The following is a 13457-nucleotide window of genomic DNA, read 5'->3' as shown; positions in this document are numbered from 1 at the left end:
CGGGTTCAATAGAACCATAAATTTCGACGCGTAATAAAAATTTATTAAAATTATAAAAATAATAGCTATGAATATATAACTTTAAAAATATAATGGGTTCAATGTTAAAAAATTTAAAGTTGAACCCATAAAGTTTAAATCCTGGATTCGTCCCTGCATGCTTATCTATGTATTAAAAATCATTGTATTGCTAATGCTATGTATAAAAATAATACTAAATAAAGTGATTAAAAAATACTGCCAAACAAGATATTAGTAATATTAAAGCTAATATATATATTATGTTTTTCAAATATTCCTAACAGTTATAACCAGACAAAAGAGAAGTAATTTGCAAATTACGTTGTTATTTTCGCACACATTGGAAGTAGTAGTCAAATTGTTAACAGTCAGGTCAAAGTAAGGTAACAGTTCAACGATTTCAATAATAGAGGTCCATTATTATTTTGACAAAAAAAAAGATAAAAAAAAGAAAAAGAAAAAAAGAATAAGGTCCATTATTAAAATCTACATTCTAGTACATAACATTATTGCAAAAGCAGTATAAAAGTAACAGCTCCAAGTACTAATAATTAATCAAAACCTATGACTTTTATTTCAAGAACTGGATTCTCTCTACAGTTTCAGTTCAGAAGTCAGACAATTCTATGAATTTTATTAGCCATCACTCTCCACCTAAATTATAGGTAGCAGCAGCCACAAGGCTCCACACAAAACTCAAAGATTGACTTCTGTGCAGAAAAGTACACAAAAAAACAAGAAAAAAGAAAAAAAGTTTTTTGTCTTTATACTCCTTAAGGAGTGTACTAAATCAGAAAAATACCTAATACCCTTTTCTCTCTCTGTCCTCACCTTTTCTGTAATCTTCAAGATACTTGTGATTATTGGTCCCTTTTTATTCTCCCTTTTTCTTGAATTTTTGCTTTGAATTCTTGAATTTTGGTGTCCACTATAAAGTTGGCTGCTTTCTTGGGTATGCTGCCTTTGATTTTTTTAGGGGCTCTAGAGAAAGTTTAGAAACAGTCACCTAATATTTAATTCTTGATTTGGTCTGCTAGTTGTGCTACAATTGTTGCACAAAATCAGTCTAATTTTTGACTTTAACAGTGAATCTGAAGTTGGAAGCTGGGACAAAGTTCAGCTCTGGCTCTTATGTAGGTAAGTGCTAACGAACTCTGCCAATTTCCAATTTCCAATTTCAGCTTATGGTATAAGGGGAGGTGATTTTTTTTAAGGTTTGTGTTTCTGTTTTTTGTATGTCTTGAAATTCTCTTTTTCATCTGGGGTTTTTAGGAAACAGTTTGTTGTTGTACCTTTGAATAGTATTCTGTTGATTTCACTTTGAATACTTGAGGTCACCTTCAATTGTAGTTGGCACCTTGATTTTGTGAGGTCAAAAAAAGTGAACATTTTTTATAATGGAACCTCAAAAAGTAGTTACTATGGCAAAATTCCCTGTTGTTTATGACCCTTTGAAACCAAAATCTGATTTTATTGGGGTTCTTGATGTTTATGTACATCAAGCTAGAGATATTCATAACATATGCATATATCATAAACAAGATGTTTATGCCCAGATTTACTTAATTAGTTATCCAGAAGAAGCTGTTTCGACCGATACTATTAATGGTGGGGGAAAGAATCCAGTTTTTAATCAGAGTCTTCGACTCAATGTTAAGAGTGTTGAAACATCAGTGAGATGTGAGATTTGGATGATGAGTAGGGTTAAGAATTATTTGCAAGATCAGTTGTTGGGATTTACCTTAGTGCCTCTTTGTGATGTTCTTGCTGAGAATGGAAAGCTAGAACAGGAATTCTCCTTGTCGTCCAGTGATCTCTTCCATTCGCCATCTGGTTTTGTGCAATTGACACTAACATATACTGGTGCAACCCCAGAAGTCTTAGAGATTTCCACACCAGGCCATTCTTTGGCTGCAGCAAATGACTGTGGCGAAGGTCGTGGAATAGCTGACAGTATTCCCTGTGAATTGGTTAACATTGAGTTCCCGGACCCCAAAATTGTGAATGAAAATGAAAGAATGGTTACTGAGTATTATTCAATTCCCAGCACTGAATTGGATAGTCAAAGCTCTGAGCATATTGACTCCACGGAAAATGGTGATCTCATCTCTCCCGAGAATGTTGAGCTTACACCAGAAAGCGCGGTTGGTGAAGGTCAAGTTGCCATTGAAATCAAGAAGTTAGAGAGATTAAACTCAATCCCAATAAACTCATCATCTGTTTGTGACACCAAACAAACATCAAACTCTCCGAGCGAGGAGTCTGTGTTGCCTCTGAAAGATGGTAGTAAGGACAGTGCCAAAGAGGTCGATAGCACCACGCCTGCTGTTGCTGCTAGTACGTTCACACCGCCAGTTGTCAACGTGAGCATTGTACCAGAGCAAAAGGTCGTGCAGCAAGAGATAGTCGATATGTATATGAAAAGCATGCAGCAATTCACAGAAGCTCTAGCAAAGATGAAACTTCCTCTGGACATGGAAAGTGGATCAGTAATCCAAAATGGAAATGACAACACAGAGAGTTCCGGATCAAGTGAGAAACCACAGGCGCGCCCAAGCGGCCAAAGCCCAAGAGTGTTTTATGGTAGCAGGGCCTTTTTCTGATCTGTAGTTCCAATTGAAATGGTTCACAAAAAGAAATTGCTTGTATTTTTAATCTGCCTGAATTTACTAGCTTGTAGTTGAGCATAGACTGAAATATTTCCAGTTTAATTAGTATAATCAGGAAGAGGTTTCCTTGAACTTCTGCCTTTTCTGTATTATGAATTGTGTTACTTAATGTGACCCTCTCCTTGGTTCCTGTCAATTAACAATCCACTGTCTTTACATCTTTCATTTTCTAACACTGATTTCAAGAAGTTATGAATCTTTCATTTCCTAACACTTAGTTCAAGACTTGGTGATAACACTGAAATTGTGCATGTTTTTTTGTTGTATGACTAAAAAGGTAGAATTTCATTACCTGCTTAAAGTGTTCATGTTTTGTTTAATCTTATCGTCTTTGAAGTTCCAACTTTTTGCATTTTCACTTTGTTAATTCAAGAAGGGAAACCTTGGAGGAACAGTAAAATTATCTCCCTGTGACCTTCTGACCTATACGTTACGGGTTCGAGCTATGGAACCAACCATCGATGCTTGCATCAGGGTAGGCTGCCTAAATCACACCTCTTGGGGTGCAGCCCTTTCCTGGACCCTGCGTGAATGCAGGATGCTTCGTGCATCGGCTGCCCGTTCTTAGACGAATCTCATCGTGTCGAAGTTTGAACTTTTGAGTGAACCATATATATACACGGATTTAATGTCTGCCCACGACAGACTTGAAACTGAAGTGCTCGAAATGGATCTTGATTTCAATTTGATGTTATTATTATGTTTCAAAAGTGTGAAAAAGGCAATGAAAATCAATAACTTTTAAAGTATTAACACATTAATTTGGCATTTCCTAAATTTCTTGACTTTTTCATACAAAGAAAGAAGTTGCATTTTTTGGTTCATTTGTAGCAGAATGATATATATTGTACATCAATATGTGCAAGATTATTAATTCAAATGATAATAAGTAAATGAGCATCAAAGTATATAGTAATTTATTCATTAGGGGGACCCTAGATGGGTATCCCTAAAATGTATCACACTAAATCAACAACCTCCCTTACATTCAAATGATAAAGGAAAAATCCCATTTAAGGGAAAACTACAAAGCAAAACAAATTACCAGACAAGAATCTGCAACTTTGCAGCAACATTACTGCAGGAAAAAAACATTAAATCTAAACATTTTACGCAAAACTTTCTGTCTATTTTTGTTGTGTATGTATCGCTGCCCCACCAGAGATGCATGATACATTTCTGACTATACGCCGCAATCTGATTTTACACCTCACTCAAGGGAAAAAGAAAGGGAATTTCTAAAGACATAAACTCAAAACAAAAAACAAAAAACAAAAAAACCTTTAGCACAAAATCTTGTAAACTTCTATCTCTAGACCTTCAAAACAGGCACTCCAGTTAGCCCTACAAAAGGATATCCAATTCTTTAACCTCTCTCAACTTCATATAATTATAGAAGTATGCAAAATTCATTGATTCAGATTCTACACCAAATTTTTCACCTAATGTAACACCCTTGTTTGGCAATATTCTCCTAGCCACCAATCCCTGCATCAATACAAAATCAGCGGATTAAAAATAGCATGATTTGACATCATAAGTATCAAATAGTGAAAGTATATACAAGAAAGAAGAGGGGGAGATACATATGCAACAAGCGGAGAGAGGGAACTAACGAAATCTTTTAGATCAAACAGTATTAGGCACCAAGCAGAAAAGTACTACCCAAAAATTGAGAAAATAACTACCAGAATTCTACTTTGAAAAGCTTTGTTGGATATACCATTAACCTATTCACACGGAATAATTTCATTCAGAGAAAAATATCAAGAAAGAACTAGCATCTAAATAATGTAGAAAAACAAACAATGTTAAGCAAAAGAACTTCTATTTACTCCAGTAACTATCAACAAGGTTAGAAGTATTCAAATCAACTCTTTGATTTTTTATTTTTTTTTGGTTTACCACTCGGTGTTTGGTAACCCATTGGGCCCCCGACTAAATCCGGATTCATGCCAGGAAATCCCACATTAGGAGGGTAAAGCGCTCCCTGACAAAGACAATTTCATACCCAGGGGCTTGAACTAAAGACCTGATTAAGGATGAAGTAGTATTTACCGCTCCACCGCAACCAGTGTTAGTTTTTGAATTTATATTATGTCTTCTAAATTGTTGTGTATTAACACTTCCCTAGATCTTTAAAAAGTGATAGTTCGCTAATATAGAATGTCCAATGATCTTGCAGCCATGTATCATGAAGCATTATTGCTTCCAGACAGTATCTTTATTCTCTTTCTCTCGAACATGGTATATAGTTTGAGAAAAGAAAGCATGACGCAAGTACTAGTTTTTTCTAGTCGGATGAGTGCGCAACAAACAAAAAGCAGTAGTCACAGAAAATAGAGCCCACTTAAGTACATTGCCCAGTCATACAGGTTGAAGCTGCTAGAGATGGTAGCCATATCAGGCTTCAGGTTAGCCCACCCCCACCCACCCCCACCCCACCCACACAAATACTTATCTGGGAAAGCCATAAAATAAAAAAAAGTATGAGAAAGTGGAAAGAATCTTTCAAACTGGAAAAAGAAATATGTATCTTTAGATGGCAGACACTTACTAACAGCGTTCTAGACTCCCTACGCACATACATTATGTCCCTGTAGCCATTCCAGCAACAGTGGAAAAGGGCTGGACAGATTGAGGAGAACATATCTCTCGAGCTAATCTGACGATATTCTATCACATTAAGCAAGATGGAAGGAGGACTCAGGGTCAAAATTTTGAGGGCTCACAATAAAAACATGTTATTCAACTTGTTTTTGGGATACAGCAGAGAAGAAGAGATGATTCTGGGAAGCAATTCAAGCAAAGGTTAGCTCTCAGAATCATTGTGCTTGATGTGACTGACAATGGCTCTTATCGGGTTGGAATATGGAAGTTTCTTAGAAATCTATGAGGATATAAATTCTCTGAAAAGACTTGCTTCAGAGTAGGAAATAGAAAAAGAATTCCCTGATTTATTCACGTTTGGCGCAAACATAGAGACAGCTGTAGCTCATTGCTTTACTGCTAATGGCTGGGAACTCTGTTTAGGAGACTGTTTAGACTGGGAAATAGACAGCCTACTGGTATGGTCTGAGCAGAAGGATAGAATTCTCTCAGTCAAGTCATGTTATAAGTTCCTCATTACCTCTCCAAGTACCAAACAGAATCGTGGAAGTTGATCAGGAAACTATAGCCCCAACTAAGGTTGCTTGCTTGTTTCATATTGGTGGTTGCTCATGATGCCTTTTGAAACAAGAATTTGCTGAGAAGAAAGATTGCACTTTGCAGCAAATGCAACCTGAGTGAAAGAAGCTTTGACAGCGTATTTATCAAAAAAGTGATTTGCTTGATGGAGGATCGCTATTCGAGATCTAAGTGAAGCACCTGATCAACTATTTTTGCATCGCCTATCATCTCACAGTTATAAAGGTTATGTTACAGCGAAGGTATTATAGAGCAGGATGAGGGGTAGGCGCATGTCACGAGCTTAAATATTGACCAGTGCACCAAGCCCTGGTATTTGAGTGGACAAGTGTAGAGTAAGGAGCCCATTCAAAGCTAGAAACAATGGATTTCTAAGTTATAAAAGAAATCAATAAGAAATAAAGGTTTTTCTACACATCTTCAGAATGTGAAATAAGATATGGATCACTGTACTGCCGATGTTTTATGAGTTACATGGAAAGAGAGAAGTCAAGTGTTTAGTTAGTTAGGTGGTACAACCTCAGGAATATATATGAAGCAGTCATGTTGATAGAATTCTTAACATCACTACAGGAGGGACTATATAATTTTTATACCCACCCAGTAATACTTAGTGCTGGCTCTTGCTACTAATAAAATCTTTTCCTCTAGTCAAAAAAATTATTTGGTAGGGAAGGCACAAACAAATATTCTTTCAAGTTGTTCCCATATCCATATATACACAGGTCATTATTAATTCATGAAGATGTCCACAAATAAGCAGTCCCTCCGTCCCATTCGATGTGATGTTCTTTGACTAGGCATAGAATTTAAAAAAAACTTTGAAACTTGTGGTCTAAAACAAGCCATAAATATTTGTGTGGCTATAAATCATCTCATTAGGTGTAAAATGAGAAATTTAAAGTAAAATTATTTCTAAATACATAAAGGTATTGTTCGACTAAAAAGGTAAGTACATCACATAAATCCGGACAGAGGAAGTAGGATTATTGGTCAAGAGACAAAAACACCACCTTTGAAGTATCATACAACACCACATGAGGGAACTAACTACTGTGAGGAAGAAAAGAAATCTATTGGATTTTTCATTTTGACAAGTTTAGGAGAGTAGAAGACAAAACATATTACATAAGAGTTTAAGTCACAGTAGTCAAAAGCGAAGAGCTCAATAAAGTGCCATCTATGTTAGAGCTTTAAGTGCAAAGCGTAATTAAAGCGTGGGCATTAGCGAAGAAAGGACAAACGAAGAAAAAATAAAATGGAAATGTTAATGCAAGAAAACGTAACTATAACACAAACAATAATTATTTGGGCAAAAAAAATGATAAAACTATAATTTAGCTACGTATATATTGTTGTTCCCTTAAAGACATAACCCATCGGGGAAGGTGCACACACCTTAGCACCTTGACGCCTACACTAGAGCGCCACTTATGTGAGGCAAAGCGCACACACTGGGCTTCACCGAGCTTCAGGGCTTACATGTGCTTTAAGCGAGCCTTTAACAACACTAGACTTTAAGTTCTATGAACATTTACATAATTAGGTCATTTACAAGGTAACTACATGTAAATTTCTATGATAAGCATTAACTAGCATCAGGTACAGATAGCAGCTAACCCGCTATAACATGTTAAACTAAACTGATAGTGTAAAAAAATCTCTACGCTATATAAATTAAATCAACTAAATGCTTCTAGCTTTAAAAAAAGATGATCACGACAATTCAAAAAAATTGCTTCTAGCTTTCACTGAGCAATTAGGCTTCATAAAAACTATTTGTTCATCAACTTATAGAAAAGATGATCACAACGAAGAGGACAAAGGTGGAGGTAACTAGAAAGACTGTGATGTTGAGTGAGACAAAATGAAGGTTTATTTGTCAACCTAAAATCCTTTGCAATTACAAAGGTAATGAATGCATCACAAGCTCTGTCCACGAATATCACTTCACCACATAGCATCACAAAGTTTAGTACATCAAAGTAACACCGATGTTACTAGTTTTAGCTTAGTAAATTAGGAAATAGTATGTGTCAGTAATTTGAGTATATATAAATTGATTTGGCAGCTTTTTTCCTCTATTCTTTTCTTTCCTATTGGGGTTAAGGTTTGTACGATGCAACAACATCAACCAGTTATCTTCAAACACAACAAACAAACATTTGGCAGACTAACATTAAGCTATATTAGAATTTGAAGAATTCCAAAAGCTCACACATGATAAAATATACCAATATTTGCAGCTTCTAGGATCAGAAGATCATGTAACAAAAATCATATAAAATATATTGACATCAAAAGATCATAACTTAAAAGCGAAGCCAAAGAGGTTTCTAACGGAGCATAAGTTAAATCAATAGTAGAGGTCTCTGACATAAATTAAGTACATGGGCATTTGAAATTGCGTACTAAATTTCATTAAGGAAAAACTACTTTTAAAATTCAGAGCGGACCACAACTTGAAAAGGTGGGTGCTCGATCAGTGATTATGCTCAATCTACATGAACATAAAAGTGTTGTTACTGGCTTTGGCCCAATCACCAATGGGCCTCAGAAAGCCTTTTAAGAAACATCTCCCACACTAGAGATTTAACCTTCACCCTAATAAAGATCATAACTTGCTTGAAAAGACAATGCAGTATCTCAAAGATTTTTCCAACAGCATGAAAGGAGCAATTCAACTCAAGCCACTCAAAGACAGCATTGGGTTAGAGTCCATAGGATTTAAATGCGCAAGGACACTACTCCTTTAGGAGAAAATGGTGGCAAATTTCGCTTCGGTGGAGCTAAGAAAGTAATCTTTGACTATTACTTTTAAATGTATTCTTTTGCCATTTTGACATGGAAAACATCACAATTTATAGTACTTCCACCTACATTCGAAAAAAGTGAATTTTCTTTTCGAAAAATAAATAAACCTATGTCCAAGAACCATAATGCAAAGAAATCTCTGTGGCAGTAGAACTCAAAAATAGCTTCCAGACAAGATTGCCAAACTTACTCATTTCACCACAATCTGTCAATGCTACGAACCTTACACTAATTACAAGAACTAGTAGTTCTATAGGATCTAACATTTAGCGGAACTTACAAGATTGGGAAATGGGTGCATCCAAAGTCCAGTGGAACTACTTCACAAGAAGAGCGTATCTCACACTTATGGGATGGGGCACAAGGAAATGCGGGATGTTATCAGTTAAAGCTTACTACCAGATACTGTTGGTGTGGAGGAATTAATTTTATCGCATTTGTCAGTATGGATACCCAAGACGCCTAAAACAAAGTGTTTTTCTAAGTGGTTAGCAACTAGGGAAGCCATCTTGATAGCCGATAACCGGAGAAAAAGGAGGATTACACATGTTAGGTGGTGTACTTTGTGGTGGAATGGAAGGTCTTGAATTGGTTCGGAGTACAATGGGTGATGTCAAGCACAGTAAAGGGAGCATTGTATAGTTGGCTTTCAGGAAAATGAAGAGAAGGCCCAAGGAATGGGATGTTGCCCCTCTAGACCTTATATACGCGATTGGGAAATATAGGAATAGAAAAGTGTTAGAAGAGGCCAAAAATGTCAAGACCTGAGGAATAGCCTAGTGTTTTTAGTTTCTTTTTTTGCGCACCCACGAGGATAGAGGCATATTTTTTGTTCTGTCTTTCTCTCTTTTTTTCATCTTTTAAAGCCAGGTTGAAAGAAGCAATTGTTTCTCACTCAAGATTGTTTTGTGCCTAAAGTTCAATGGTAAGCTCCTTCAAAGTCACATAACTCGCGTTAGATTACTTTGTCACTTTAATCAGTGAAGCAAACGCTTTTAGTAATACCTGGATACAATTTTAAAATTAAAAAGAAATAAGCAACCGAACCAAAGCTAAAATAAACCAGAAATGGTCAACTTGTAGCTCCTTTTACTCTTCCTTCTATCAATTGTCGAACTAATTCTCAGAGTTCCTTTCTTGCTTTAATTGACCATAACTTGAAAGCGAAATAAGACTCTCTTTCCTTTAGGTAAATGGAATTATGTAAATTGACTCGCAATGTTGCTTCTACTTCAAAATGCAGGTTTCAAAATGAGTAAACAAAAATCTGAAGCATAAGCATGCTCTAGGTCTAGATTAAAGATTGATGCGGAGGTAAAATAGCTAGATATCACACCGCATTTGCAAGTATGAAAGATGCTTCTCTACTGAGAGAGAATCCCTATAATGACTTCCCCAGTTAGTTTCGAAAAGAAAAACCTTGATAACAAACTCAACTAGATCAGAAAAATGTAAAGGACCAAGATAGCAAGTCAAGATGGGGGAAAACATTAAATCACCTGCTCCTAATGGCAAATCATGTATCAACAAAATCAATTCAACAAAACCTACGATCAAAACATCTGGATCGATGATCATCAGAAAATTAAAGGAAGATTGAGCAAGGTGAAGCAACTGCTAGCTACAAAAGGTTATTGAGAAGATTACCTCTGTTTGTCTGTCGTTTACCAACACCATAACTGCTAACATAACTAGCTGAACTTTTAGGTGGCATATCCGAGGATGCAGTACCGAGTCCATAACCAATTGAACCAGATCCATCTCGCTCAGAATTTGCAGAGCGCCAAGCGGAATCACTATATCCCAAACCACCACTGTAAAGATCAGCAAGAGCCCCATCATAGCTACCATTAGATGCAGGATATGATGATGCAGGAGCCACGCTTGTTGTAACATTTCTTCCATAGCCTCCAGACAAACCATATAAACTATCATCACCCCCATAACCAAGATTACCACTTTGGTTAGAAACATTTCCTCCACCTTGGGAGGAAATTGAAGATGAACCCCAAACTCCAGTGTTGCTAAAATTTCCAGCCCCCATGTTCCCACTGCCAGATACCGCAAAGTTGCTAGAGCTTGTGGAATTAGTTCCATACCCCAGTCCGCCATTTCCCCACAAATTCCGAGTTGCTGAGCTGAAGAATGAACTACTTCCTCCATTTCCTCCATCAAAACCAATAGGACCACCAAATCTATTCGAACTATTAACGTAATAAGGGCTCAGTCCTCGCCCGTAGCTCAAGCTGCTGTTGAAGTTTGCATTTCCCCCATATCCTGGGCTTAGCCCTGGTTCAAAGTTAAGACCCATTCCATAACCAGAACCAAATTGAGCAAAACCACTCCTACCTCCAGCAGCAATGGGGCTAAATCTACCATCCATTCTGACTCCATATCCTCCAACTGTATTCGGAGAGTATCCTTGTGTATAACCATTAAGGAAGTTATTGATCCTACTTAATGGAAAGTTATTGTAGCCACCAAGTCTTGGACCTGGCGATAACTCTTTGGGGACAGCACGCTTGACCTCAACCATTTTACCATTCAGCTCATGGAAGGTCTTAAGCAATACTTTATCCACTGCATCCTCCGAATCATAAGTTATGAACCCAAAGCCTCTTGGTCTCTGAGTGTTATGGTCGTACATAACCACTACATCTGTGATTGTTCCGAATTGCTCAAAGTAGGTCTTGAAGTCACTCTCAGTTACAGTGGATGCTAAACCTCCGACAAAGATTTTTCTTGTACGTCCTGGACCAGGAGAACCCTGAATGCTAGTACTGCTTCTACTTATTGTGCTCTGGTCATCCCTTGGAACAGCTTTCTTCGCTTCAACCTGAAATAAGTGGACCATGAGAAATTTGAGTAGAAAAAAGTAATTAGACTGTTAACTTTAACTGCTATTCAAGTCTAAGTTCAAATCAAAGTAGAGGGTAGCAAAGTTGATTGCAGATGTGATATGCCATAAAATGGGTACAATGTGCCAGTTTTAGTGCAACGTAAAACGACATGGATTCCAAGAAGGCTAAGATATACAATGCTAAATGCCTAAATCTCGTTGCAATGATATGCTTCCCTTGATTTTAGGTGTCATACAAAAGTATATTCTTATCAGAAGGTTCAAACAACAACATTACGCTCCTTGTTGAATAAATGGAAAAGAACTAACAGTAAAACCAAATTTGCAAACTAGAAGAATTTACCATCCTGCCATCAATGTTGTGTTTCTCCTTGATAACCCGATCAGCAACAGCAGGATCAGCAAAGACAATAAAACCAAAACCACGGGCACGACCAGTAGTCCTATCCTTCATAATTACAGCCTCTAAAACCTCCCCATAAGTACTAAAATACTCCTTGAGACGCTCTTCATTCGTGTCCCATGAAATTCCACCAATGAATAACTTGCCAAGATCAGATTGCATTGTCCTAACAAAACCAGAAATCAAATTCCTGAAAAACTCATCTCCAAATTGCACAATCATCATACTACAATATTCCAATTAAAGCTATAAAAAAACTTCCATTTTCTCATATTAATACACACATCAAGATTCACTTTTTCAATTCCCATTAGATTAGATGAAATGCAGATTGATAAAACTAGTAAAGCTCACACCTTTACAATGAATAAAGTACTATAAGAACCTTAAACCAATCGGACATTATCAGATTCAATAAATAAAAATCGGATCTTTAGACGATCAATCAAAATTTAGAATCAAAACACAACAACCCAACAATGAAAATGGTTGGTTTCATTTAATCAAAACAACAGCAATATAATTGTAAAAATATAATTGAGGAGAAAAAATGAATACCCAAATCAAGAATCAGACGACCCAGATGAGAAAACAGTAAGATCTAAGAGATGAGAAGGGGGAAAGTAGGGCGTTGTTCTATAATTTTTTTTGCCCCTCCAACTTTGTGTCCCCCACTCTTTTCTCTTCTCTTTCCAATCTTTCCAATCAATATATGTAGTAGTAACAATTTTGAATATTATGTTCAGCTAAGAAAAAAGATTGTTTCTAGCCTTTAATTTTTTTTAATATATAAATTTTTATCTTTTTTATCTTTTTGGTAAGAAGAATATGTGGTAGTAAAGAAGAAAGGAAAACAAAAGAAAATTTTGGTGTGATTTGATCTGATAAATTTGGAAGAGATTGCTTTGTGAAATATATACTTTATATACTTGCTGGAAAAATCCTTAGAAATGGTTCAGATTGCTAATGTTTGTGTTGTGTGCATGCACGCCTATGCTTTGGCCCCACCACATCTCATCTTATAAGATAAAATCAACCATTGATTTTATGCAACTTGTTTCAAATTCAAAGGATCGCAAGATAATGGTTTGATCAATGGTGCTGATTGATTCAGTTCGATTGCACTCTATTGTATGTAAGTTTGACATAAAACATTGAAATTGACCCCCCCCCCAAAAAAATAAACATTATGAGTAATAACATATGATGTTCCCTTGTAAAAGTATCTTTTATTGTTGATTGGCTAAAATTATTGAACATTATTTTATGTAAGCACATATATACAAAAAAAAAATGAGAAATCGACTTTCGTCACTATAAATATACGGTTCGATTCAATTGCTTAGATTTGAATTATCTAAAAAATGCAATGTCTGATATAAATAAAAAAGATGGACAAAATCATTCCTCCTAGAGTAGTTGTTATACGAATAAGATAAGCTCATCGCCTTAACTTTGTGGCCAGTAAATAAGTAAGGGTTGATGTTTGAACATCAATATT

General features: G+C 36.2%; 2 protein-coding genes across 3 annotated transcripts; one reads left to right on the top strand and one right to left on the bottom strand.

Moving 5' to 3' along the window:
- The first annotated feature begins 859 nt into the window (after positions 1-859).
- Positions 860-2826, top strand: LOC104241959 (uncharacterized). Its single transcript, XM_009796933.2, has 2 exons — positions 860-973; positions 1108-2826. Exon 2 carries the CDS (start codon positions 1419-1421, stop codon positions 2622-2624), a length of 1206 nt encoding a protein of 401 aa, XP_009795235.1. The 5' UTR covers positions 860-973; positions 1108-1418; the 3' UTR covers positions 2625-2826.
- Positions 2827-3584: 758 nt separating this feature from the next.
- LOC104241957 (heterogeneous nuclear ribonucleoprotein 1) lies at positions 3585-12660 on the bottom strand. Of its 2 annotated transcripts, XM_009796932.2 has the most exons (5): positions 12515-12651; positions 11897-12122; positions 10341-11529; positions 4133-4178; positions 3585-4034 (listed from the first exon to the last, which is right to left on the bottom strand). In XM_009796932.2, exons 2-4 carry the CDS (start codon positions 12116-12118, stop codon positions 4165-4167), a joined length of 1425 nt encoding a protein of 474 aa, XP_009795234.1. In that variant the 5' UTR covers positions 12119-12122; positions 12515-12651; the 3' UTR covers positions 3585-4034; positions 4133-4164. The 2 variants fall into 2 exon arrangements, with proteins under 2 accessions (XP_009795234.1, XP_009795233.1); XM_009796931.2 differs by having other exon boundaries at positions 3585-4178; positions 12515-12660.
- Positions 12661-13457: the final 797 nt, after the last annotated feature.

The sequence above is a fragment of the Nicotiana sylvestris genome, chromosome 7 (genome assembly GCF_000393655.2).
Source record: "Nicotiana sylvestris chromosome 7, ASM39365v2, whole genome shotgun sequence".
Classification (NCBI taxonomy): domain Eukaryota; kingdom Viridiplantae; phylum Streptophyta; class Magnoliopsida; order Solanales; family Solanaceae; genus Nicotiana; species Nicotiana sylvestris.
This window is presented reverse-complemented; position numbering and strand designations above follow the sequence as displayed.

Excerpts from the sequence above, each read along its gene's own strand:
- LOC104241959 (XM_009796933.2), top strand. The coding sequence starts at position 1,419 with ATGGAACCTCAAAAAGTAGTTACTATGGCAAAATTCCCTGTTGTTTAT.
- LOC104241957 (XM_009796931.2), bottom strand. The coding sequence starts at position 12,118 with ATGCAATCTGATCTTGGCAAGTTATTCATTGGTGGAATTTCATGGGAC. Across the intron at positions 11,530-11,896 it reads ACAACATTGATGGCAGGATG|GTTGAAGCGAAGAAAGCTGT; the intron begins GTAAATTCTTCT and ends CACTTATTTCAG.